Source organism: Rhinatrema bivittatum, chromosome 17 (assembly GCF_901001135.1).
Source record: "Rhinatrema bivittatum chromosome 17, aRhiBiv1.1, whole genome shotgun sequence".
In the NCBI taxonomy this organism is placed as follows: Eukaryota; Metazoa; Chordata; class Amphibia; order Gymnophiona; family Rhinatrematidae; genus Rhinatrema; species Rhinatrema bivittatum.
This window is the reverse complement of record NC_042631.1, coordinates 35,060,550-35,088,324: the sequence shown is the minus strand read 5'-3', so window position 1 is coordinate 35,088,324 and position 27,775 is coordinate 35,060,550. Positions and strand designations below refer to the sequence as shown.

Sequence of the window (27,775 nt, the reverse complement as noted above, 5' to 3'; positions counted from 1 at the left end):
AAATGTGCCCCCCAATACAGTAACGTGTGCCCACATTATCACGTTTTTAACCAGCTTATTTGCCGTGTCTTTATCCTCAATATTTACCGCCTACCCTGACCCTGGCATTAGTGTGGTGTTCAGTCAGCTTCGGACCGGACAGCGTCATGGACAACATGGAATACAAAGGGAAAATCTACCAGACAGAAGCACAGACATCCGTACAGGCAGCGGGGCATTTCAGTCATGGACGTCCGGAAAGAGGCAGGAAGGTCCATGAACGGAAGCCGTGACCTTGGACGTCCAGCCGGGCGCTCAAGGCAGCAGCCATGGACGTTGGAAGGCAGCGGGGCCTCCGATCATGGACACCCGGCTAGAGGCGGGAAGGTCCATGAGCAGAAGCTGCGACCTTGGACGTCTGGCCGGGCGCTCAAGGCAGCGGCCATGGATGTTGGAAGGCAGCAGGGCCTCCAATCATGGATGCCCGGATAGAGGCGGGAAGGTCTATGAACGGAAGCCCCGACCTTGGACATCCGGATTGAGGCGGGAAGGTCCATGAACAGAAGCTGTGACCTTGGACGGCCGGCCGGGCGCTCAAGGCAGTGGCCATGGACGTTGGAAGGCAGCGGGGCTTCTGATCATGGATGCCCGGCTAGAGGCGGGAAGGTCCATGAACGGAAGCCCCGACCTTAGATGTCCGGCCGGGCGCTCAAGGCAGTAGCCATGGACGTTGGAAAGCAGCGGGGCCTCCGATCATGGACGCCCAGCTAGAGGCGGGAAGGTCCATGAATGGAAGCCGCAACCTTGGACGTCCGGCTGGGCGCTCAAGGCAGCGGCCATGGACGTTGGAAGGCAGCGGAGCCTCCGATCATGGATGCCCGGATAGAGGCGGGAAGGTCCATGAACGGAAGCCCCGACCTTGGACGTCTGGATAGAGGCGGGAAGGTCCATGAATGGAAGCCACGACCTTGGATGTCCAGCCGGGCGCTCAAGGCAGTGGCCATGGACGTTGCAAGGCAGCGGGGCCTCCGATCATGGATGCCCGGATAGAGGCGGGAAGGTCCATGAACGGAAGCCTTGACCTTGGATGTCTGGCCGGGCACCCGGACGTGGAAGGTTGGGGGTGGCCTCCGAACAAGAGGACGTCCGGATGCTTAGGGCAGTGGCCCCGGTGTCCATGCAGGGTCTGTAGAAAAGAACCATTCACTTACCTGATGGAATGACATTTGAAATTTATTTTATTTATTTAAAAGTTTTTTATATACCGCGCACTTGGGCACTTACCTGACCATCTAGGCGGTACCAGCGCACCATGGATACTGTATACCGCTCTATACAGTAAAATGGATTGCGAACACCCACTGCTTCATAGGCGCACTTTGGAAACTCATTTGCCGCCGCTTGGATTTGCGTCTAATTTGAATACTGAATCGAGCGGCTTGTGAATCAAAATGTGCGCGCATCAAACGCGCGGGTGCCCGGCACTGTCGCACTTTTTCTTATGCATCCATACTGTATCGGCCCGTGTGTTAGGCAGACGTGCTTTGTTGAAAATGGTAATTCTCCCTAAGATCCTCTTTCCCCTACAGATGCTGCCTTTGTAGCTTAAGGCTAAGAGTGTCAAACTCTTTTGCTCCATGGTAGGTACTTTGATATTTTGTAATAGAAGGGCGAGAGTGAGTCATGACGTGTTAAGGCAAGATAGGAAACATGAGGGGGGTTGCTCTTCCTGACTTAAGAATCTATAATGCTGCATGTCTCCTCTGTTACGTACAGGAATGGGCATTTAATCATCCTAAATCTGACGTGGGAGGGTTAATGTCTCCCTGATTAATCTATTATATTTCAGCCTGGGTAAATTGTCCTCTTTGAAAGTCTCTGCGTTGTGGCTTACTGTAGTTAGAAAGGCTTGGTCTTGGTGGTGGGGGTTTATGGGTCTAGTTTTTCAGTTTCACCATTTTTGACATTGACTGGGAATCTGGATTTTTTTCCCAGGCTTGGTTAATTCAATTTTTCAGGGGAGGTCTAGAAAAGGTGTCCACAATCTAGCTCATTTGGTTAATTCTGAGGCCTCTTTTCTGTACTCATTTGAACAGATACGAGAGGAATGGGACATAATAAGAAACCAATTTTTTGTTTACTTGCAAGCCCAACACTAAAGCAACTATTTAAATAATATTTCCTTTATAGTATTGACTGATGATGAGAAGAGTTTCCTGGAGACACTGCCTAAGTTCTACCAAATAGCTTTCTGGTCGAGACAGCTAATCACTGGTTTATTGGCCCCTCACCTAATGTGCTTGGCAGAGCAGTGGTCTGAAGACCTAGGATATGAGATACATGTAGAGTTGATGACTCGGGCCTTTTCTAAACTGTATCAGCATTATATCTCTGCTAATACAAGAGAGATTCAATTTAGGATTCTTCACAGAACTTACATCCCTAGGGAAAGGGGAGTCAAAATGAAGTTGTGGGGTTCAGACATGTATTTGAAATGTAAGATATTGCCTGGTAGTTTTTACCACATGTTTACAGGATGCCAAAAACTGCAATCTTTTTGGCATCAAGTTATGGCTTTTCTTGATAAGAAGCTGGGTTGTGACATTTCTTGGTTTGGGCTTTCCATTTATCTGTGTTTATGGGCGGGTGGTTATGCACTACCTCAGGGTGGGAAGAGATTTCTTGTGGTAGCCATCCACCTTGCAGAGACGTCTGTCCTGCTGAGAGGTTGGAGGTGGAGCCATCTTTTGCTCAATGGAAAGCTCTGATGCAACAGAATGCACGGATGGAAATGATCCGGAAGAAGGAAGTTGAAAATAAAAAATAGTTTCTTTTTATGAAGGGCTACAATGAGCCATGGGCCAAGGTATTGCTGGCTACCTAGTTGGCGTTTATCTCCTCTCACATTCTTTGTAGTTGTAGCGTGTGAGTGAGTGCCATGGTTGATAACCTGTGTGGGTGTGTGAGTGGTTGTGACTGAGAGTGTTTTTGGGGAGGTTTGTACTCTGTGTGGATAACTGGAAAAATGGGCCATTATTGTAAAGCTGTGGTGCTAATATGGGTGACGTTGCTGCTGTTTGACATGTGTTAGTTCTTTTAATGACTCAATAAAGAAATATTTAAAAAAAAAAAGAATGTTTAGGAAGAATTATTAGGAAGGGAATGGTGAATAAAACGGAAAATGTCATAATGCCTCTGTATCGCTCCATGGTGAGACCGCATCTTGAATACCGTGTACAATTCTGGTTGCCGCATCTCAAAAAAGATATAGTTGCAATGGAGAAGGTATAGAGAAGGGTGACAAATGATAAAGGGATCGGAGCAGCTCCCCTATGAGGATAGGCTATAGATATTAGGGCTATTCAACTTAGAGAAGAGACAGCTGAGGGGGGATATACTAGAGGTCTATAAAATTGTGAGAGGACTAGACTGGGTAAATGTGAATCGGTTATTTAGTCTTCGGATAATAAAAAGACTAGGGGTACTCCGTGAAGTTAGCAAGTAGCTCATTTAAAACAAATTGGAGAAAATTATATTTCACTAACCCTACAATAAGTTCTGGAATTTGTTGCCAGGGGATGTGGTAGTGTAGCTGGGTTTAAAAAAGGTTTGGATAAGTTCCTGGAGGAGAAGTCCATTAACTGCTATTAATCAAGTTGAGTTAAGGAATAGCCTCTGCTATTACTGGCATTAGTAGGATGGGATCTACTTAATGTGTGGGTACTTGCCAGGTATTTGTAACTTGGATTGGCCACTGTTGGAAACAGGATGCTGGGCTTGATGGACCCTCTGTCTGACCCAGTGTGGCAACAACTTACGTTCTTATCTGGAGACCCCTAACTGGAGTTTCCACCCCTGGAACACAGGACATAGGCAGGTTGGAGTTCGGATGTGCCCTCTGGACATCAGGTACGGTGGGAAAGGGGACATCTGCCTGGGTTAGGATACCCCGACCACTTTGGGACAAGTACTCACTCCATCCCATGGAGGAGGCACAAGTTCCAGCACCAAGGGACACTTCCACAGAGGAAGAAACCTATTAAACCTGGACTCCCATATGGATCGAGGATCGGGATGTAACTGGACACTTTATCATTTGCTCCCATTGATTATGCTACAATCAATCACAGTGAAATTTATTTTGAATACCCATCCAGCGAGTCCCACCTGTTTTGTCAAGGTACCCTTCCCGAAGAGCTATGGTAACACACACACAGGTGGTTTCCAGTGCCTGGGACCAGAAGGTTAGCCTTTCCCCCACAGAAAAGAATCCACCCCTTGGAGACAGTTGGGGAAAAGGCAGAGAAGCTAGCCCCGATTTATAAATTATTTTATGGGCCCTCAGGATTCATGCCATCCTGAGAAAAAGGTTACACTTAGGTGCATAACAGTTTTGCTAATATTGTTTTATGCAGCCTGCTGCTGGAAGCTAATTGCATTGTGTGAGTGAAAAATTATATTTTGACTTCAGGAAGTTGTGGAAAATCCTCTAGATTTGCACCCTCTAATTAAAAGATCGTGTGGGCAGGCATCACGTAATAAGTCTCCCCACGCTTTTCTGACAACTTCCGGAAATCTAGCTTTACAATTCTTGCAGAACGAGGCCTCCCGACTTTTCTTGTAAATTGCTATAAATCCTGGTCCACAGCACCTTTTTCTATTCCAGTCCTAGACTCCTAGGCTGCCCCCTCTGAACAGATATTGCCAGTTGTATTAAATAGTGAGGTAACTGTATGTGTATGAAAATGGTCTGCAATTTAGACCAGGATCCCACCATGCCCCAGGCTGTGGAGTTTGCATAATAATTCATATTGAAACACCCCTCCCCCCTTCTTTCTCTCTGTCTCTGTGAAGATACTTGAAGTACAAGTTTCGGACCTTCCGAGACAAACCCAAGAAGAAGGACAGAGTTCACACAGAAGAGATGATTCTGGAGCGGTGCAAGGAAGAATGGCAGCGTAACTATCGCCTGGGCGAAGTAAACGTCTTCAGTCTCTTTGATGAGTTTTTGGAAATGGGTAAGTGAGATCGAAGCTGGTGCCCATACACTAGGGCCTACCCAAACCTGTCCTGGGGACCCCCACAGCCAGCTGGGTTTTCAAGATACCCATAATGAATATGCATGAGGTAAATTTGCATATGCCAGAAACCCAGTTTAGCCAATTTTACCTCATGCATATTCCTAGTGGATTGCCTGAAAACCTGACTGGCTTTGGGGTTCCCAGAATAGATGTGAGAAGCCCTGAACATAGGCAAACCCCAATACAATATGTTCTTCTCTTTTGCTCTTTTTCTTCAGTTGTTTTCTCTTTTCTTTCCCTCCACCTTTGCCCATTTTTGCTTGATCTTCTCTTGAAGGGAGCAGTTCCTGTTAGCGGAGAACGTCTTCCAGCAGTGTTCCAAAGCTGATGGCTGGGTTGGTTTTACATCATCTTCAGCTCCTTTCCTCATGAGCATTTTGCAACTATCATTTTTCAGCTGTGGATGCTGATTGAACACGATGAATTGCATGGTTTATACAAGAGATTGTGTTAGGCAGTTGTTGAGCATTGAAGGGATGGGCTGTTGGACTCATTTTATGAAAGGAGCATTCTGTGTCGAGTATAAAAATATTATTGAGACTCTGTGCATGAAATAGCTGGGCACAAAATGAAATAGCCCCGCCCAGCTATTTCATGCACAGAGTCTGTGCATGAACAGACTCTGTGTTAACATTCTGAATTTCCCGTAGTGATCCAGTATAGTTTCACCACCATCTTTGTGGCTGCCTTCCCTTTGGCCCCTCTGCTCGCCTTCATGAATAATGTCATTGAGATCCGTCTGGATGCCATCAAGATGGTGAGACTGCAGAGACGCATGGTGCCCAGGAAAGCAAATGACATTGGTAAGATGAGGCAGAGGAGAGAAGGTAATTCCTGGGGAGGGTACAAGAGGGGACACTCCGGGCATGACTCCCATTAGCCATCAATTCTAAGGACAATCGCTGATTAAAAATAGGAGTTAGAGCAAAGAGGGAAATAACAAAGGAGAAGCCGTGTTAGGTATTTGAGGCAGAATGATTGATAGAGACAAGTATAGAAACTGGGAATCAATGAAAGTGAGAGGGACTATATGGCTTAGCAGATTAGCAGAGGGCTACAAAGTCTTTCATCTGTAGTTCAGTTTAAATCAACTGAAATCACTAGTGGCCAACATTTGTTGCCATCTGAAAGCTGTTCAGTGGCCTTTGAAATAACTTGGTAGTCTTGGTCCAGTTCTCAGCTGCAAATGTCCACATCACTAAAAAAAAACAAAAAAAAACAAACCCTCATCACACTTTGCTTTAAAGAGGTAGATTCTGAAAGCGCTGCTCGCACAAAAATGGCCACATACGCGTGCGTTTTAAGAAGCCGGGAAGGACGCACGTACATAATGAGGAGGCAGAAAAGGGGTGGGGCCGGTCCAAGACTAATGCACGTAACCACGAATTTTGCAAAGTCAACACGCGAATGTTATCTGCATAACTTTGCTCCAGGTCCTCATGAGGCACAGGAGTCATGTGGGGGAGAGAGAGAGTCTCTCTGTAGGGTCAGTCTGACACTCTCTATATAGGTACCACTGTACAGGGGCACTTTCAATCGGGGTGGGTTTTCGGGAGGTGGAATTGTGTTACAGACACATTCAGAGGTATTCATTGTAAAAGTGACATCACTAAAGAATTTTAGTCCTTATAAGGACAAAACGAGCAGGGATAGCTGGCTGTATGCTGTACGCCATTCTGTGGTGAGGCAGTGTGTGTGAGGGAAGCTTGCACTGCTGCTGCTGCTGCCTGCTCTGTACCAACATAAGGGCTGCTGTCAAACTGAGGGTCCATCAAGCCCAGTAGCAAATCCAGATCACAGGTATCTGGAACGATTTCAACGTATTGTCCACAATGATGCCCAGATTCTTTTCCTGGGTGTTGACGCCTACTAAGGAGCCTAACATCGTGTAACTACAGTGTGGGTTACTTTTCCCTGTGTGTATTACTTTGCACTTGTTCACATTAAATTTCTTTCATGACAGACTTTGTTAAATACCTTCTGGAAATCCAAATACACTATTGTTACGGTCCTGTCTGCAGACATAAAATAACACAACACAGAGAACAGAGTGACACCTCCGAGGGTGAACATTTCTCAGCGGAAGATCACTCCCTTAATGCCCTCACAATCAGAGTGCTCAAAGGGAATTTCAGAACTACCTAAGAACGCAAATCATTTGAAATGAAGATAGTTAAACACTTTGAAACAAACATAAAAGGACTTTATAGACACTCAAGTCATCTCAATCACTATCAGCTATAGGCCCTTTGAACTGGAAAGTTTATTGTCAGTCACCTTTGCAAAAACCCTGCTTTCCCGTTTCCGTTTCCAGAGCTGTAAGGGTATGTGCTGACGAGCCCATGCCTAGCTGACTCTGTACTACTTAAACCCAGTGCAACTATGCTGTTTCTTCACTGGCCTGATAAAGGGAGCTCGTCACAGGCGGGTTAAGTTAGTCCAATAAAAAGGTTTCACCTACAACTTGTTATCACAGCATACTCAGTACTTTGCTCAGGATTGTCATGCAGTTATCTAACTTTCTCATTGACTTGCTGCCTGGAGAAAAATGTTCTGTGATGGGGCAGTGTGGCGTTTGTGCGAGGGGGAGCTCGCATGCTGCTATGTGCGCTGTATCCTGTTCTGTGATGGACGCTTTGCGTAGGCCATCAGGAGGCTTACTTGGAAAAAGTGAGCTTCAAATCCAAACTTCCTTTGCACTGCTTGTTGGGGCAGTGTGTGTGTGTGAGGGAAGCATGCGGTGCTGTGGTGGGACGGATTGTGTGTGTGAGAGAAGCCTGCACTTGGATGTCAACACTGGTGGTTCCTGTACTTTATACAACATGCAAATTTTAACCCTATGTGGGCCACTGAAAATAAACCCCCAAATTTACTAAACAAACAAACTTTTCAAAGAGGAAAACAATGGGGGGACTGTAACAGTGAGCCCTAGCCCTCCAAACGTTAGAGAGCTCAGGATGTCCTGGCCGTGCCCTGTTCCTGATTCCTGTTCCCTTTGCTTTCTGCCACATTGCAGGCATCTGGCTGCAGGTTCTGGAAGGTATTGGTGTTCTGGCTGTCATTGCTAATGGCCTGGTGATCGCCATCACGTCCGACTTTATCCCTCGCCTTGTCTACAAATACACGTACGGCCCGTGTGCGCAAGGCAACGACACGGACCTGGAGTAAGTCTGCTACTTGCCCGTCTGTCTTACCCCTTTTCTTTCCCCCGACTCCCTTTGCCTTAATGAGTCAATTCTTGCCCAGGGCTCAGAGGCAAAATCTTGACTTCTGTACATTGTCAACTTTCAAAGCTTTCATTCCTCTACCACTGACAAAACCAAATGAATTTTCTCCATTACTGGATGACAGTGCCAGGGCTTTAGGGGCTGAGATATAGGCGGAGTCCGGTGTCCCTTCCCTCCCCCCCCCCCGTTTCCTGTGTGATCCCCGGTCCTGGGGTTCTTCTCCGCCCGGTAGAAGCTTTGCCGTTCTTCCTGCCGGCATTTTCTCCTCTAGCGTGCAGTTCAGTCGCAGTCCTGTGAACCCCCCTGGTCTCCTGAGCCCAGCACGATATCTGTGGGGGGCCCTGAGTGGTTGAAATCGTAGCCGATGCCAGCTCTGGTGGCGCAGGCCGGTCACAGTTTGGCAGAGAGGATTTGAAGCCCAGATTGTCATCCAAGTTCATTTGGTCCTGCCAGTACCTTCCTGCTTATCTTACTGGCAAAACTTACTTTCTTTTCCTGCCGCTGAGCTTCTAAACTGGAACTTTTCTACCCCCTGCTTTTCTGTAAAGTAAACCTCTGGTTTGCCTCTCGGTGAGAAATCCCTCCTCTCCGTACCCTCTGCTTGGTAATGCTTTCTGGATCTGTGGAGTCTTTCTAGCACATGCGGTGGGAATTCACTACGATTTGAAGATAATTGAAGTACGTTATCACTGCTCAGATGCTGGCTCTAATAACTCCTCCTTGTGTGTTCGTATTCCAGCTCCCAGAGGGTGATGTGACCTGGAACCTGAACCTAGCATGTAGTCATGGTTCCAGTCACTAGGTGGGCAATTTTCAAAGGAATTTCTGTGGTTATAAAGGGTTTTGCCTGTGTAAATCAGCTGCCTGACAATTGCCCCCTCTGTATGCAGGTAAAATTACTCATGAAGTTCCACCACCTTCCTGCCTTTACTAGCTTAATAATGGAGGCATTCATGGGAGGTAATAAGGTCAGGGAGAAAAAAACTACGCGCAGAGTTTTGGGTTTTCAAAACTCTGCTGCATGAAGTTGTGGTTGGGGGGCGGAAAAGCCTGCACAGAAAAAGCAGGGGCCGACCTCTGTGAGTATTTTTCACGGTAGCAGTGTTTTAAGTGTTCCCTTTTGAAAACCGGCACAAGGCCTGTGGGTACAAGCGCTTCTGTGGAATTTGCAGCAACGCATCAGTTTTTTCCAAAAATGCTTTAGTACACCTGGTCCTGTCTGCCTCTTACCTGCAAGCTGCAGGGGGTGCCCCTCGGTTATCCGTTACTTCCCAAATCCGTGCACGCAGGTAAGCAGCTCCTGCAGACACCTGGGTTATGGCACCCACTCTGGACAGCGATACAAGAGCCCCCCGCTGAGAAGTCCCCTCAGGATTTCTTCCTTGCAGTCCAGTCCAGTCGATGCTCTGTCATGTGTAATTGGTGACTTCCTCCTTGCCCCTGCAGCTGTCTGACGGGTTACATAAACCACAGCCTTTCGGTGTTCCACATCCAGGACTTTGAGCAGCACACCCAGCCCTTCAACCCTACCCAAATTCAGGATATTGTTGACTGCAGGTATGATGACGGGGGGGGGGGGGTCACTTATCTCCTCCAGATGTTCCTTTCATTTCAGAATTATTTTCACTGAGGTCAGTAGGGAAAGAAACAAGGATTTGAATTTGGACAAAAGTTTGCCATGATTTTCTCGGGTGCATTGAAGGTGAAAATGAGAAGTATTTGATTAACCTTTGAGTTGCCCTTTTAGGGTGTGATATTACCTCCTATATGTCTTTTCAGAAGTACAAAACTTTTATTTTTGAGGGGAGAGGTGCACCAGATGTGGATATCCCAGGAGATGCAGAACCCTTGCCACCCTTGAGGGTTGACTGGAAATCTCCTTCATGACTAATTCTCAGGGCTGCTATTTGGCCAGCCTGGCTTGCTACAGTAGAGTTTGGGCATCTTACCTCCATGGCTTATGGGACATCTGAGACTTTCCTGCTCTGCAGGGGTCAGCAGTGCAGTCTGAGCCACAGGCCTGGAACCCAGATGTTTTTTATGCTTTGTCTGACATAATAAATGGACAGGAACAGCCAGCCTCAAGTAATTGGGATCTTCTGTTAGCTTGGCTGTGGAAGCTGCATCATTAGCTTAGGAGTAGAGTCCTTACTTGGGCATCAGAAGATTGCAAATTCATATTCTGAGCTTCCCATAACGATTGCCAAATTGAAACTCACATTTAGGGATAGCTGTCATTATCTCACAGGCAGGGCAGCAAGGCCTTTCGTCATAAACAGGCCCCCTCTTTGTACTTGGGTAGCATGGATGAATGTGTATCAGGAATGGCCTTTGAACCATCGCTCAGGCCTGGGCCTAGTTATGCTGACAGGCCTTGCCATCCCACTTTGTGTGTTATTTGCAATAGTACGGGATAGTTCAGCAAAGAAGGCCTAAGTTTCATTGCAGGTCTTCCATTCTCCAAGTCAGCTAGGGCTGGGAACACTGCAGGAGCGAGCCCCAGTCATCGCATAATAGAGGCTGATCTTGGCTGGATGAAGGGCTCATAAGTGCAGGATTCTGGGAGGAACCCTGGTGCTTGGCCCTGGCCAAGGACTGATGACCTGAGGACTGGGCTAGAAGGGGATATAAAATGGGAAAGAATACCCAAGAAGTTGCAAATGAAGGCAGGTGACACCAGATCCCAGCCCTGGTTACGACTGAGCTGGAAGCTCACAGGGACAGGGGGAAACTGCCAAGTAACAAAGAAAATATGAACACACACACACACCAGTCATTGTTTCCCTGTATTAGAGAGTGCAGCCTAAATTTCTAGATTCTCACTGTGGTCGTTATCCAGAATGAAGAACAAGTGATACACATCTTATCCTGAAAGGAAAAGAAAAACATATCCAGGAATTGAATAAATGCTGGGAGACAAGCGGTGTTTACGCTGGCCGCTTCCACCGGTTGGTTTTACAGGCATGTCCTGTTCATGTGATGAAATCATGACATGCACATAGCATGGCCTGGAGTTAGTTTTTTTATAAAGCTTTAAAACAGCAGTGTCCCCTGTGGACTGAGGGTTAACAGGCTCTGGATGCAGTTTGCAAAGCAGTGCGTGGTGCGTAAAGCGCTGCTTTGTTTTCTGGTGTTGACTTGCTCTTGTTTCCCACCCGGCAGGTACCGAGATTACCGGAAGCCCGATGACTACAGCTTCTCCGTGCAGTTCTGGCACATCTTTGCAGCCCGCCTGGCTTTTGTGATTTTATTTGAGGTAGGTGCTTTGCATTCCCCCACGAGCCTGCATGGTACCCAGGGGGCCTGCCTATGACTGAGCAAATACGTTAAGCCCAGCAGTGCTCGGAGAAGGAGCTACTGTCCTGAGTCGTGGGCAGGGGCACCAGAGTCTGTTCACGGCAGCTGGGGTATTTTTTGGAGTGGGTTCAGACCAATACCGTAAGGGATTTAATCTGCAGTTCCCTGCCCTGAGAAAGTTGCTTTTGGGGGAGGGGGGAGTAAGGAGGAGAAAATTGTACACTGGTGGTGAGGATAGGGCACGCAGAGCCCCGCGCCCTGGTGCGATCTGCACCATACAAGAGAGGGTACACACTTCCATAGTGGAGGAACTGCTGGGAGGTCCTCCCTCTGCTCCTGGGATTACAGTACATTTCTGATCGGTGACGCATGAGCTTTGCAATTTGTATTGGGTTCTCTTTTTGCATTCATTTTTCCCCAGCATGTCGCTGTTTGTATCAAGTTCATTGCTGCCTGGTTTGTGCCAGACATCCCTCAGTCTGTTAAAAATAAAGATCTGTTAAAGAAACAAGCAGAACTACTAGATCATCTTAGGTAAGTACGACAACAAAAATCTTCTGTAACTTGGAAAGTGCCTACAAAATGTTTTGCTACCATAGGGTCAGATGTACTAAGCATTTCTTCCATAGATTTAAAGGAGGTCATTTGCCACAGGATCTGTTCTCACAAACCCTGCTTTTATGCATGTAAATGGCCTTTAAAAATTACCCAGGGACAGGGGTGCTCTGCATATAAACGTACGTGGAGAAGCGACCTCATGCTTACTTTTTATGCACAGTACAAAGCAGCATTTCAGGGCGCGGTGTTGAGAGGGGGCCATGATTCACTGTCATGCTTTTGATTTTCAAAAGCGTGCAGAAGAGTAAAATCTATTCATGAATCCCTTTAAAATTCAAATATGCGGGTATATCACTTGCGCACACTTATCTGACTAAATTACAAATTATTTGGCTAAGTAGCATCTTTGCCACTATTTAGATGGGCAAATTTGAACTTATCCAGATAAGTAGTGGCACTTATCTGGCTATATTCCGATGTATCTGGCTATGTAGCAGCAGGCCTGCTTAGCCAAATAAGTCTGAAAAGTGCCACTTCTAAGTAGTGCTTTTCAGACTTCTCCGGCTATGTGCCACTACCTAGCTGGATAAATCGGTATTTACTGCATAAGTCCAAACTCGTGTGGCTCATGGTTTTTACATACATGAGCTTTTGTGTACGCGCATATATACACGTATATAGGTGCACGTGAGCAGTAGTGAATGTTACCCTCCTAGAGTGCGGGACCAGATAGAGGCCCTACTTAATTATAAGTTTGTTTGCCAGTAAAAACATTCAGGACAGAATAATGGCAGGATGGACTATTGTGAAAGAAAGCCTCGACTCCTGCTGCATTTATTCTGAGTGGAGGACTTCTGTTGTAAGTCTGGTGCATTTCAGCAGCATTAACGGCCAATTTTCAAAGTACTTAGCCGGCTAAATCAAAGGCCTTAAAAGTTGGTCAGGGCTGAGTTGCTAAATTCTGCTGCTGAAATTCTGGGTCAGGATGGGGGAAGAAGGTTAGGCAGTTGGCTCTTATTTTCAGCTCTAGCCTCCAGCAGCTCCCTGGATCATAAAACAGGAATTTGGAGGGTGAGAGAGAATCGCCATCCACCGTGCTGGTCCATCCAACTCATTCATGGTTTATTTTCCAGCGTGATCGATCATTCGATAGAAGTATGATGTACAGCGGAAGAGGAGGAGGAGGAGGAGGCCGAAGCGGAGCTCAGTCTAGAAACACCAGCTGGACTGTGCTTCGGGTCGCCGGCAGGCCCGTCTTTCTCAGAACCGGCAGCAGCAAATCTCACCCTCTCTCACTCCGTTCCATTTCACGTGGCTTAATTCGCTAAGCGAGGCCTCTCTGGTGGGCCCTGACAAGGCTGGGAGCTGTACCAAAATACCCGCAGAGAGAGAGAGAGAGAACCAGGACATGGTGAAGGGGGCAGAGGCAGACAATGCACTTGCCTAAGAGCAGAGCTCAGCACTTTCAAGCACTTTTACCATTTTCAGCTGACAAGGAACTGAACGAAAAGGTGAATTTCTGTTGTCAAGGAAACCATATTCTGATAGTGGGAATCTAGTCCCCCTCATAGAAGGGGGGCGAGTTTCTTGACACGATGTCATGACAGGGTGAACCTCATGGCATTAGCATGTGATCGTCTGGTGTTTAAAGATGAATTCCTCGGCACCTGCCAACCCATCCATCCATTCTCTCCTTCACTGACCGTATCCCTGGATACTTTGCTGTTATCTCTCACTTGGAATGCCTCTTTTTTTTTTCTTTACTCTTGAAAGGACAGTTGAACTTTGGCTGCCATTGAAAAGGATCCAGAATTCTGTGATATAACCAATTATTGCTATATCAGCAGTTTTTGACTGAGGTTCCTTCCCTGCTCAACCTCTGTCACCCACCATTAAATCTGTAATGAAGCAGAGTCAATGAAAAAAAAAAAAGTATCGTGCACATTTTGGGGAAATAACCAAAACTGGGTGTGTTGGTGCAATCTCCGGGGATATGTTTTGCACGAACAATCAAACCGATAAAGCTACATTGGAAGTTTTGCTTTGATTATTGCCTAAAGAAAAATCATGCGTAGAAATGGCTGCCCTATTTCCTCTGCACGTGATTTTTCAGCACAAAATGCACGTAGTTTTGAATAATCATCAAAGCAACACCTTTTTGTTCAAACCCATACCCCAGCACCACTTCTGCAGTCTGAGGGTGAACGCCTGGGCACTGACCTCAACCGTTGCACGTTTGTACGCGCAAACGGGTTGGGCAACTTTGAAAGCTCTGATTTTCCAGGGGTAAAATGAGTCTTTATGCACGGAAAGTGCTTTGAACGTTGCTTTCCTTAAGTGCTTTCTCTTCATGTGGGTGCGGAACGACTCTTCTACAGTTAAAGAGCTGCTGCAGTCTTGACCTGCTTGCTGGTGGGGCAGTGGAGAGAAGTAAAGTAGCTGAGAGAGCCATGAAAGATTTTCTTCTACGTAAAGTTAAAAAAAAAAATCATCTTTCACTTAAAAAAGTATTCCCGATATTTTGTGGATGTGAAACCAGCATTCTGACCTGGCTGCTTGAGGCGTGCAGTTTGGTTTGAGGCATCTGCTCTGTGACACAGAAATACATTTTTAATCATGAAATTATGTTTTCTGGAATTTAGGATTTCGTGCATGCCTGGAACTGTTTGTGTCTTTCGTAGTGTTACTTCAGCTCCCACTGTATTTTACATGAATGTTTGATGTGAAGCTGCTTAAAATATAGGGTAAAAATGGCATACAAATTCATAAATACATAGGACCACATAGGAGAGCCCCATTGCTTCTCAGTAAATCCCAGCAAGGACTTAAAAGAAGGTGAAAGTCAAAAGGACCCAGGATTAGCTCCATCCCCAACCACAGTCGCTTCAAATAATTATGAAAGGGAATATCCCAAAGACACTTAATTTGGTACCTAAACATCACACCCCCTGGTTTTGTCATTGTTTGAAGATGCTGGAGTGTCATGAACCGAGTTAGAGCATCAACAGACCAATGTTCAAATGTCTTCTCCAGAAATAGAAAACTAAGGTCAAGCTACAGTGAAATTGTGGCACTGCAACTCAAGCCTTGGGCCTATATGGTGAACCAGTGAAGCACTGTAATCTGTACTTCAATGAAGGAATGATAAACGACACCAGCCTGGAGCCTGAAGCCCTGTCAGGCTGGAAAACTATCCTCTTGATAGTTAGCTCCTAAAAATATAGCCATACACAAGAAAGAAAGATAACTCCCCCAAAGGATGTGCAGCGCTATATTTTAGTGCCATATACTCACTGTGCCTCTATAGCAGGAGTGGCCAACTCCAGTCCTTCAGAGCCACAAACAGGTCTGATTTTTAGGATATCCACAATGCGTTTGCATGCACTGCCTCCACTGTATGCAAATTTATCTCATGCATATTTGTTGTGGATATTCTGAGAACCAGGCCTGTTTTGTGGCTCCTGAGGATCGGAGTTGGCCACCCCTGGTTTATAGGATAATTTTCACCTACCCAGACCTTGGTTGGTCAAGTTTCAAGTTCTGCTTATAGATCCCCTTACCGAAGCACTGTAGCATTGCCATCTGGCTCCATGTCATAAGGAATAGGTTAATCCAGGCCTGGATTTGTAATTTTCTCTTGCCCCATTGATTTTCCTAAGGAAATCAGAACTACAGATCCCTGCATGCAATGCGGCACCGCCAGGACTTGCTGAGCCCGTTTCTTATGAGCTGGAGCCCAGGTAGCAGCCCTAACTGTAGGTTTCTGTAACCTGGGATTTAAATCCCCTTCTGAAATGAGCAGATTTTCCTCTGGCTCCTCTGCCGCGAATTGCTCCTTGAGCTATTTCCCTGCTTCTCCCCCTTATTCTAACATTCCCTCTGTGATCTGACCCTGATCCCACTGATCTTAATGAGCAAAGGGAGGAGAGGGAACAGCGCCTTCTTTTATGGGATTGCTTTTATGAGTCCTTATATTTTCACTTTGTAAAGAACGATGATAAAATATGTTCACGTGTCCGCCTTCGAGCGCGAAAACTCATCCAGGACAATCAGTGATCCTGCAAAGAGGAGGCGAGCCCTTGCTGGTTAGAGCAAGGGAACGGGACGCGCTAGTCCTGCTGCTTCCGTCGCCATTCACGATGTCCTTGGGCAAGTGGCTTTATCTCTGGTACCTGCTTAGACCGCGAGCTCCTTGGGGGTACTGATTTGGCACGAGGGCTATTGTCCTCGGTGGGACTAAAGAACCGTGCTTACGTTTTACTTGCGAGCTGTGCCAATTCTCCAAAGCAAAAGTGCGCACGTTCCTTTCGCTTTGGAGCTTGCCGCCGGCGAGAAGTGCGCGCGGCCACGTCATACGCTTTCGCTGCAGGTGGAATCTTATCGGGAAGGTCCGTGCGAAGATGGGGAGATGCCGTCTAGCGCTCGGTTTTCCTCACTCCCTCCCCCTCCCCCAACCTAAGCAATCCTCCAGGCAAAAGGAACGCAGGCTGGGGGGAAACTTTTTTTGCTGCGATGAGGGAGCGCAATTTTCAGACGGCCGATCCGTGCCAGTAAAACACCTGGAAAACTGACCCATGTATGTGCATGGAATTGATTCTGTGCTCTGCTGTAAATACTACAATGCATCTTTTTAAAAAATATAAATCTTTATATAAAAAGAGTCTGGATCCGAGGTGCTTTTACGACTTAGCTCAGAGTGCACTTAGGTTCACCATGAAAAGCAGGGCTAGAAATACCCAGAATACAATACTAGGAGTAGAGTAGAGAGTGGATCATACAGCCGAACCACACCTGCAGTGCACTTTGGGTCACCACCAGGTCTCTGGATACAGATGTGATTATCACCTGTCCCAGGTGAACCTGAACAGGCCAATTCCCTACTGCGTGCATGGTGATGTTAGTCCTCCTGTTCTTGGAACAAGGAAATAGAGAACGGTTATTTGCCCTTTCAAATAGTCCTAGGGGAAACTCCATGAATCAAACTGGTAGTATGCTTTCTTATTGTTACTAACTGCAACACATTTTTAAACAAGATACTGTAACAAAATCATATCCACGAAAAAGCAATGAAAAAGAGCTATGGTTAACATAATGTTTCCACTCAGTTTGTGGTGAAGGCAAATTTTAAGAAAAGCCACCTCACTGACAGTTTTATGTCCTGAAGCCTGTTTGAACAACAACAAGTGTAAAACAAAATAATATGCATGTTTCTCTCAAAAAGATGAGCAAAATCAGATTTCATGTTTCTCATTTATTACAAACTATGTAAGAACCAAAAAGAAAACTATTCCAAGGTATCGGAAAATGTAACCATAGATTCAGAAATATCAAAGCCCATATTCAGACATGGCCAAGATAGCAAAGTTAGCTGGATAAACTTATCGGCACTATCGAATATAACCAGCTGTCTTAAAATTAGCCGGTTAATTGTTATCCGACTAATTTTAGGACAGATCTTTGGCTCGAAATCTGTGTTAACGGGCTAACTCTGGACAGTGCAATTAGCCGGTTAACATAGCCGTCTAACTCACTTCCTCCCAGTTACGCCCCTAACTCAACCAGCTAAATTTTAGCCAACTATCTTATTAGCTGGTCAAATGCTTTTAAATATGGACCCCTCTTCCTCATCAGTTTTCATAGTCATTTTTCCTTATGTGTGAGGACGTGCAAGGTCAACACAAAATTAAACTGGAGAGAACTGCCACATTAAAACATCGGAAATCCTCACATAACAAAGCAAGTTTCCTCCTTTGCTGAAAAACTTTTGTTATTGCATGAAAAAAAAGATAGACAGTTTTTGACAATATCCAAAAGGAATTCTTTATCTGATTCTCCATATTAAAAAAAAAATAGTTGGAGAATTTCACCAGATTACACAACCTGACAAACTGAAGGCGCAGACTACCTCCATGGAAGGTGTAGATATAGATTTTGAAAGCTTTTTCCTCTTATCTAAAGTCTTTATAATTTTATCCACTCGGAGTAGGAATGGAAAGTCCAAATCTAACATTTTAGAAAATAAAGCTCTGATTGAGCTCCTCCAAGGACACAAGCAGGAGTTTTTTTGCTCATAATTTATTCATCCTAGCCTTCTCCTTACGCACCACGTTAATGCAGCAATGACAGTTTTAGAGACATCAGTTCCTTGTAGAGTCTGAAGGAAATCACAATGAATTTCTACAACTTCTGCCTTTAATCTAAAAAAAAAAAAAACAACCTGGCAGTAGATTTAAAACAAACTAAAGAAAGCATTTGCTGGAATTTGCTGGAGGTCGGGATGTGGCTGTCACTGGGTTTAAGAAAACAAGGTTTGGAGAGGTCCATTATTATCAAGGTAGACTTGGGGATCGGTACCTCTTACTTTTGGAAATGAGGGATGAGATTTTTCCATTGGGGGGGGGGGGGAGCCACATTAGTCACTGTCAGAGACAGGATATTGGACTTGATCAGCCATTGGTCTGACCCGGCAGGGCATTTTTGATGTTCTTAGGTAAATCAGAAATTCAACTCCATGCATACAGTGGTAGAAAACCAGGACGATCAGCCGGTTTTGATTGACTTGGGTCAGGTGGCAGCACTATGAGCAGACCAGTACTTGTAATCCTGGAATGGAAATCATCTCCAGCTGTAGAGAAAGTGTGGTTAAATTGTTCCATTTATTCACAGGTTGCCCACAGATATTCAACTGCAGACTTGACATACTTTGCACAATTCATATTTAAATCGTTAAATACCCTATTTGTAAATATGTATTTTTTTTCTTTTAAGTGCATAATCAAAGCAATTGATGCAAAATACTGTTGCAATAATATTGTTGGGGAGATTTTCTTTTGTTATAATTGTTTTGTATAATAAATGATTTTTAAAAATTAGTCTTCATTTTATTTTTTAATTTCCTAAAGAGGGTGAGCGTGAACCCTTAAGTAGATTGGGACCATTTGAATATTTTGATCTTGGCATACTGACTGTTAGATGTCACTGGGAGGATTTAGTGTTGCACAGAAAACATTTGCCACAGTCCTCTACAACCTGAATGGTTTTGTGGGTCAACCAAACCAAAAGCAGAAACATGCATCAGCCTGTCTCTAGTACTCCAGACCTAGGCAAACACTTTAAATATCTTTTATTTTAGACTAGAATGGTGTTCTTAGTGTGCTCTCATGGAATGCCCCCTAGTCCTTCTAGTCTTCTGCTTCTTACGGTAAAAGAAAGACACTGCACACGTCAGCTGCTCAAAAATAAATCTTTTTACAGAATACTTGATTGCAAATGAAAAATCACAAATGGTATACTGATAAGCCTGCACTCCCTGGCAGCAGATGCTTTTCAGAAGGGACCCTTCCTAGCCATGTCCCCAGTGGTACCTGCAAACTAGATGCAGACTCCTTCCCAGTAGGAATTTGGAGGCGACTCCTGAATTGATTCATAATCTCTATGCTGATTCTTTCCTTTGACAGTATGTATTTTGAACTGGGGAAACCTCATAAAGTGCCAATAATGGGCTATATGAAGATGCCTCTTATGGCTACTTAATCCAACTCCAATATAGAGGTTGTTGGAGAAAGGTTATAATCATTGGAAAACCCCAGCAGTCCAGTGTAACTTGGGTGGTATACAACAAAATGATGTTATACCACTTCACAACTCACAGTTCTGTTGCAAAAATGCTGTATTGAAAGCTTCATGCAATAAGTCTTTTAATCCCAGGGAATGACTTTTAAGCAAGGAAGGTATCCATGTGTCTAGGCTGTGAGAATTCACCAATAGAATGTTGTGCTGAAATTGTGGCAATGCTATTTTTCTGGGTCAAAGTGCTTCTTCCTCACTCGGAATGCGCGATGTGTGAAATGTTCTTATCGCTGCTATGGCACTGACTAAATTCACTACCACACTCCTACTTCCTATGACCTCATCTACCAGTGTCCATAAAAACACTGAACTCAGTAATAAGGGACACTGGTGACCTCCTTATATGCAGATACAAACTAAACAATAAACCTCAAAGAGACTGCATGTAATGCAACACTAGAGAAATAGAAACAGTAATATATTTCCTTTTATAATGAGCAAAATACAAAGCCATCAGAGATACATATTTCCAAAGCTGTGACATATTCCAATCATTAAACTGAAAATAAAAAGCTCTTGTCTACTTTCGTTGCTGGGCATTTTATTTTTCTAATCATGTTGATCCCGGTCTCTTTTTCACGTTCCACTTTCCATTGTTATAACTACTTTTCCAGGGTCTCCTTTCCATTTGCCATTTCTTCTTTTTCTTCCTGTTTTCTTCACTTCCATCTGAAATTGATCTTTCAACTTTTTTCTCCATTTCTCTTTTTTGCCTATGTCCACTCAGATTTCACCCCGTCTCTCATCCTCCAATCTTCAATTACTCTCTTTTCATCATTTGCCTATTTACCAGCTTTTTCCTCCTCTCATCCTTTTCCAGCCCACTTATTCATTCTTACACCCTCCCTAAACCTCTCATTTCCTCCTCTTAACTCATTCCCAGTCTTTTATTCTCCCCTCTCTTTCACCCACTCCCTAGTAACCATATTAATCCTCTAGACTACTTTCCTCTGCTTCTTATCCTTTCATCAGTCTTAGCTCTGCTGTTATTCATTTTCTCCCTGCCTCCATGCCATTTCTTCTGTCTCCTACCCCTTCCCCAACCTTTCATTACCCCCTTTCACCACTGCCCCAGTTCCATTTTTACCCTCTTACACTTTTCAGAGACCCATCCCCTTTTCATTGCTTCGCATATGCCCTCCAGCCTCCCCCTTCCCTTTCCATTGCCTCTTAATCCCCTTCACCTCTCTAGGTCCTTTGCATAACCTCTTGACACTTCCCTATTTAATCCCCTGTATCTTACACCTAAATCACATCCATAGAACCTTCTCAACCCCCCCCCCCAGCTCAAGTAACACTAACCAAACTGATATCTCTTAATCGCTGAGTCCCTGCTCTCCCTCAGTTTCTAAGTACCCACTCTTCCTTCTCACTTTCTTCCACCCAATCCTCATTTCCATTCTCTTTACACTCTCTCACCTAATCCTGAGACCTCCCTCCAATCTCCAGTCATCATTCCTACTCCCCACCCAATTCTAGTGAGTCTGCATTCTCCCCCTTTCCAACTTCAGCTTTCTCTTTCCTTTAGCTCCCCTCTCCATGACATAGTGCTGGTGGTACTGGTCCATGCTGCTAATTCAGACTCCGGCACCTCCACCACTCATCAGTTCAATGATCAGCTGTTTGAACCATGCAACATTCTATGCTGAGCAAAATGCGGTTCAAACAATTGATCACTGAATTACACATTGAAAGAATGAACGTTACTCTCTTCTCCCAAACAGCCCTGAGTCTCCCCCAGTTCATAATCCCCACTATCCCATCCCCATTCACCCACCTAATTCCCAAGCCTCCACTCTCACCCAATCTTGAGTACCTGCTCTCCCCTAATCTCAGAGCCCCAACTCTGTTTCCAAATTCCTTACTCCCCACCCAATTCTGGTGAGTCTGCATTTTCCCCCTTTCCAACTTCAGCTTTCTCTTTCCTTTAGCTCCCCTCTCCATGATGTAGTGCTGGTGGTACCGGTCCATGCTGCTAACTCAGCCTCTGGCACGTCCACTACTCATCAGTTCAATGATCATCTGTTTGAAACATGCAACATTCCATGCTGAGCAAAATGAGGTTTAAACAATTGATCATTGAATTACACAGGCAAAATACGAGAGGTGAAGGTGGCTGGTTTAGCAGCATGGACTGACACTGACAGCACTGGGGCATTGAGGGGGAAAGCAGAGGCAGTTTGCTGCAGAAGAAGTGGGGACTGGTACAGGTCCCTTGTGCCTGAACCTAGTGATGCCCCAACCCATTCACTTTCATTCCTTAAATGCTGATTCCTCCATTTGGGCAGTTGGGGGTCGGTACCACAGTGTCCTTTGGGTAGTAGCATCTATAGCCAAGGCTATATTGGCCATAGAATCCTTATGGCTCTGACCAGCAAGGTGCCACAAGGACCAGTGCTAGGCTCAGTCTTTGTAGTGTCTTTATAACTGATATTAGGGAAGGGTTAGAAGGGAAAGTGTGCTTATTTGCAGATGAGATGAAAATTTGCAACAGAATAGACATGCCAGAAGGAATAAAGATAACTAAAATAAAAAAAAACTGTAAAATGGCAACTATGTGAAAAAAGATTTAAGTTTTGGGGTTTACCACTAGCAGAATTAAAAGTTTTTACCAGGGGATCCTGCTTGGATGTAAACCCTTTATCCTATCTCCTTTTTCTACCCTTCTTGCCTTATAGACAAAAAGTTTATTATTTGATTTCAGAGATGTGTTTTCTTTTACTCCAGAACTTCATTAACCAATAATTAATGCAGCACAGCATGCACTAGAATAAAACCAGACAATATGTAGTAAAAATATTTTCTTTATTTCAGATAAAGAAAAATATCAATCTTAAAATCTCTAAATTATTATAAGAAACATTTCTATGGTCAAACCTTTTTTTCATCAAACTATACACTACAATCAGTGTGAAAACCATTATTATGGTGACAGTTAATATTAAGATTAAATATATATCAACTAATGACATTTTTCTTTTTATTTAACTAATGCATTTCTAATATATATGCCAATTTAGAAATAATAGCAATTAGTTAAATACAGGTTCTCATATGCTAAAAATAATATCTACCAGATATCTGAAGTGGTCCTGCTCTTTGTCTCTCTCAGCTTTTCACATGTCAGGAAAAAGCCAAAGTCACAGTTGTCCCTTCCTTTGTCTACTTCCCATTTTATAATCCCAAAATCCTTTAATCTGTGGCAACTGTATTATTTCTGTTAGTACTTCAATATTTAGCCTTTGAAGAAAATGGTTTGAAACCTTGAAAAGGTTCAAACAATTTAATTAATATCAGGATATGAAAAATAAAATATAGGAGTCTTCCTGCCCGATTAAAGTGTTGCCTTTTTCCTTTCATTCATGCAATGCCAAGCAGTGCCAGGCAAAAACACTCTTACTGTTTTTTTCTTTCTTCTAACAGTTCAGAGATAAGAGATTACGTATTCCTTCCTATCCTAGGAAACTCCATGTGCATTTTAATTAAAGGAATTGGACTTTTACATGCCTGAGCGACCAAATGGTTGAGGCTACACAAGGCCATAAAATTCAAACCTTGAACATTCATTTTCCACTATAGATAAGGAATTAGCTTCAAAGCAGCTCTTTTCAAGGTCTTGGGGGGGGGGGGGGGGCTGGAATATATCCAGCAGAGGCTTTTGTGAGCAATGCTGAGTTTTTAAAGGAGAAAAGGCATATGGGTATTAATGCTTACGTTTCTCTTATGGCCTATTGATTACTGACTACACTGAATATAGGTAATTATCAATAAACACAAAATAATAAAATATTTTCTGACAACTATAGTTTAATTTAAATACTACAAAATCATGCATTTAGGATGAAAAAATCCAAGGGCCAAATACTTTTTTCTAGGTGAAGAACTAGCATTCATTAGACAATAAAAAGATCTGTGGTCTCCATCTCTGATGGCCTCCAGGTAGCCACTCAATGTGACAAAGCAATTGGGAAAACTAATAGTATATTTGGACGCATAAAGAGAGGTATCGCCAGTAGAAAAAGGGAAGCGGGTAACATCTCTGTACAAGTCTCTGGTTTGACAGTGCTTCTAGAGACCACATCCACAAAAGGTCATTGAGCAGGAGCAAGAAATTCAAAGGAGGACCACCAAAACACAGAGAAAGTGAAGGCACTCAGGTTGTACGCTATAGAAGAAGCTGTAACCCGGGCACCTTTACGGATTACCATTAATCCCTGGTAATAGACTTGCAGTGCAGTTAGAGAATGGAATTAGGGGGAAGATCCATTCTGTGACAGCTCTCCCAGGAGCTGAAATGGATATCCCCTGCAGGAGGCTTTTTAGCCGAGCTCCGCAAAGGGCTCTGAGGGCAGTCTAAGTTGGAAGTTAGAGAGAGAGGTTGGAGTTTTTTCCTAAGTTGCGTTTTGACCTACCTGAAACCGTGGAAACCCTCGAAGACCCTTCAGGGTGGGTTTGGACTACACTGCTATATTCTCCAACTGAGGTACAGAGTGATTTTGTCCAGGGACTGAGTTGGATTTTGGACTTTTGAGTAAAGGAGCCCTGCTTGAGGGCCCAGGCCTTTCCAAGACTCAGGGATTGGGGAACCCTGAGCCAAAGACGCCCAGATTTAGATCATAGATTTAGAACATAGATTTAGAACATAGATTTAGATCATAGATTAGAGAAGACCTGTCCCTGAAGTGGTAGTGACCTGTTGCAGAGGACCTCCAAAGTTACCTATTTTGGGCAACAAAGAAGTGATTGTTTTCAAGACGTGATTTTTCTTCCCTTCTTCCTAACCATCGGTGGACCTGAAGTTCCATCTATGATCCTTTCCATACAGGATCCTCGTCAAAAAAAAGGACAACTAACTGTGAGTAATAAGATCATCTGCAATAGGGGAAGACACCCACATGCATCTTCAGTCAACCCTGGGGAAAACTAGAAACTTGAACCCTCGGTGCCAAGATTAGATTTTTGCTATCTGGGAGGGGTTTCCCACTCACCTAAGGGGCCCTTCTTCTATATCTAACCCAGGTCAACAGCAGAATTCCTGGCCCTAATGATAGACTCTTGCACAGATAAGAACATAAGAAGTTGCCAGTCCAGGTTACAAGACCCGACAAGTACCCAAATATTAAGTAGATCCCATGCTACTAATGCCAGTAATAGTAGTTGCTATTACCTAAGTCAGCTTGATTAATAGCAGTTAATGGACTTCTCTAAACCTTTTTTAAACCCAGTTATACTAACTTCCCTAACCACATCCTCTGGCAACAAGTTCCAGAGCTTAATTGTGCGTTGAGTGAAAAAGAAATTTCTCTGATTAGTTTTAAATGTGCTACTTGGTAACTTCATGGAGTGCCCCCTTCTCCTCCTATTATCTGAAAGAGTAAATAATCAATTTATATTTTACCCATTCTAGTCCTCTCATTTTATTTTATTTATTTTAATTTTTTCTATACCGGCATTCGTGATAATATCACATCAAGCCGGTTTACAATAAACAATGGGTGATAACCGGAACAGAGAACGAAATAATATGAACTATAAATAATATAGATGCAGTTACAATAAACAAGGAGACGTACAACTAGGAGCAAGAAGAAGACAAGATAGAAACTTTAACAAAGTGTATAAACCTGTAGAATGGAGGAATTTCCAAAAATGGATGTTTGAGATTTACAATGAATTGTTCAGTACAAGTATGTAGTTTAACAATAAAGGCGAAATCATAAGTAATGAAGATTCTGGATGATAATAATGCTTAGGGGTAGGATACCAGGATGGTTATAATAATAAAAGATGTTGATTGGAGGTTGAATATCGGATAGAATAGTTTTTAATCTGCGTCTGGGAAGGCTTGTTTGAAAAGCCATGTTTTAAGTCTTTTTCTGAAAGTCAGTAAGCAGGGTTCCTGTCTAAGTTCCGTTGGTATGGAGTTCCAGAGCGTGGGTCCTGCTGTGGAGAAAGCCCTATCTCTGTAAGTTATGTGGAGGGAAGTTTTGGAAGGCGGTACTTGCAGAGACTCTTTGTAGTACTCTCTTATGGGTCTGGAGGAAGTATGTTTTATGAAAGGGATTTGTAGGTTGAGAGGAGCGATTTGTTGGATGGATTTGTAGACTATGGTGATTGACTTATAAAGAATTCTGAAATGAATTGGTAGCCAGTGTAATTCTTTAAGGATTGGGGAAATGTGCTCTCTTCTCTCATGATTTCATAGACAAAGAGCACGAGAACTGTATAGCAAGAGAAAAGAAAGAACTGGGGAGCTGGAAATCTATTTATTTGTGCAATTCAACCACACTGCTTGCAGTAGAGTATTACTTTTGGACAGTCAGTGGTCCCTGTGTATTCTTTGGCACTTAGCACATAGCACCCAGCACCGATTCATATAACCCAGGGAATTCAGCGCATGAAACTAACCACCCTGCACTGGGACCTGAGAGGACTCTTTTCTACCCCTAGTCAAAGGGACCTGCACCTTGGAAAGGGAAGAGTCTGAGAAGCTAGCCAGGGTCCCTTCCCCGTAGAGCAGACAAATAGCTTTACCCACCCGTACTGGACTTGCACACTGGGGTGGGGTTAAAAAGAGAAAAGGGAAGTATGAGACAAACATTCAAATATCTAATGGGCTTCAAAAACGGAGGTAGCATTTTCCATGGACTGAGAAGCCAAAAGGAGAGAGGAATGTGAGGGAACACTTTCTTATTGAGAGGGTGGTGGATGCTTAACAAACTTCCAGTGGAGGTTATAGGAGCAAAAGGCAGAATTCAAGCATGCATGGGACAGACTTTAATGGCAGGAGGAGCTCTGGCAGCACAAATGGGCACTCTGGAGGACTAAGTGGTCCTTTTCTGCCAACATTTTTCTGTTTCTCTCTTGGCAAAAGGTTCTCCATCCTTGTTACAGTCCCAGCATCTGCTGATTCCCATAAAATATCCATATTGAAGGCAGTGAGACCGAAACCGAGATTGGGCATTTATAGGGCAATGCCATATGACAATTAATTCCTTTATGTCCCCTCTTATTACTGTGACTGCTGCTATTGTTAGCTCCCTGATTAACATTGCCACTTAACCCCGGGAAAAGCTCACAGGATGAGCCACTTCTGATTTTGCTTCATTGCATCTACAAATTTATGGTCTTACAGAAACTGGAACTATAAGACCCTAGATGCAAATGGGACAAAATCAGGAATAGATTAACCTCTCAAGACTGAACTGGATCATTAACTGAGAGACCTGTTGCTTAGTTCAGGGGACCCCAAAGCCAGTAGGATTTTCAGGATATCTACAATGAATGTGCATGGGGTAAATTTGCATATGGAAATGTAGCTCATGCATATTCATTGCAGATATCCTGAAAACCCAACTGGCTGTAATGTCACCAGCAGAGGTTTGGGAAGCACCTGACTTAGAGAACTAAACCAGCTGCACCTGCTTTGTGCCTCAGATATAAGGATTTGTAATTCTTTCTTCCGAGCTCCACCTTACTTTGAGAATTGGCATTTTTCAGCAGGCCGAGCCACACCTTCCAGAATGCCCTCTTCTGAATCAGTCATTCAACATCTGAACACACATTGCATTCAGCGGTGCACGGGCCAGGCTTCCTTGGTAACCAGGTACCTACAGAAACACCTGAACAAAAGGATCAGCAGAGCTAAAAATACAAAACCCTTTCACAAAATGAATGAGATAATGCAGGTTTCAAATTGCATAGCATTTCCTTTCTCTTCTCAAAGGTGAGCCGAACAAGCAGGAAAATAATTTGACCAAGGGGATAAATTTTACAGCAGTTAACTGGTTTGCAGACAGCATGTGTATCTAATCAAAATTAAATTAGAAATTATTTTGGCTCAGGAGTATGAAAATCTATTTTGAAGTTCATTAATAAGAAACAGAAAAACATGACAGCAGGAAAAGACCGTGTGGCCTATCGAGTCTGCCCAACTAATTTAGCTTTGCAATTCCCAATACCCTCGGAGATCTCTGTTTATCCCATGCTTTCTTGAATTCAGAT

General features: G+C 44.1%; 1 protein-coding gene across 1 annotated transcript in view; it reads left to right on the top strand.

Moving 5' to 3' along the window:
• The window catches only part of ANO9 (anoctamin 9), a 110,982-nt gene extending 92,592 nt beyond the window's left edge, over positions 1–18,390 (top strand). Inside the window, exons 18-24 of the mRNA XM_029582533.1 lie at positions 4,834–4,997; positions 5,711–5,863; positions 8,077–8,224; positions 9,734–9,844; positions 11,450–11,543; positions 12,006–12,118; positions 13,276–18,390. Of these exons, the coding sequence (XP_029438393.1) occupies positions 4,834–4,997; positions 5,711–5,863; positions 8,077–8,224; positions 9,734–9,844; positions 11,450–11,543; positions 12,006–12,118; positions 13,276–13,303 (811 nt within the window). The 3' untranslated portion in view covers positions 13,304–18,390. The remainder of the gene's footprint in view (positions 1–4,833; positions 4,998–5,710; positions 5,864–8,076; positions 8,225–9,733; positions 9,845–11,449; positions 11,544–12,005; positions 12,119–13,275) is intronic.
• The last annotated feature ends 9,385 nt before the right edge of the window (positions 18,391–27,775 follow it).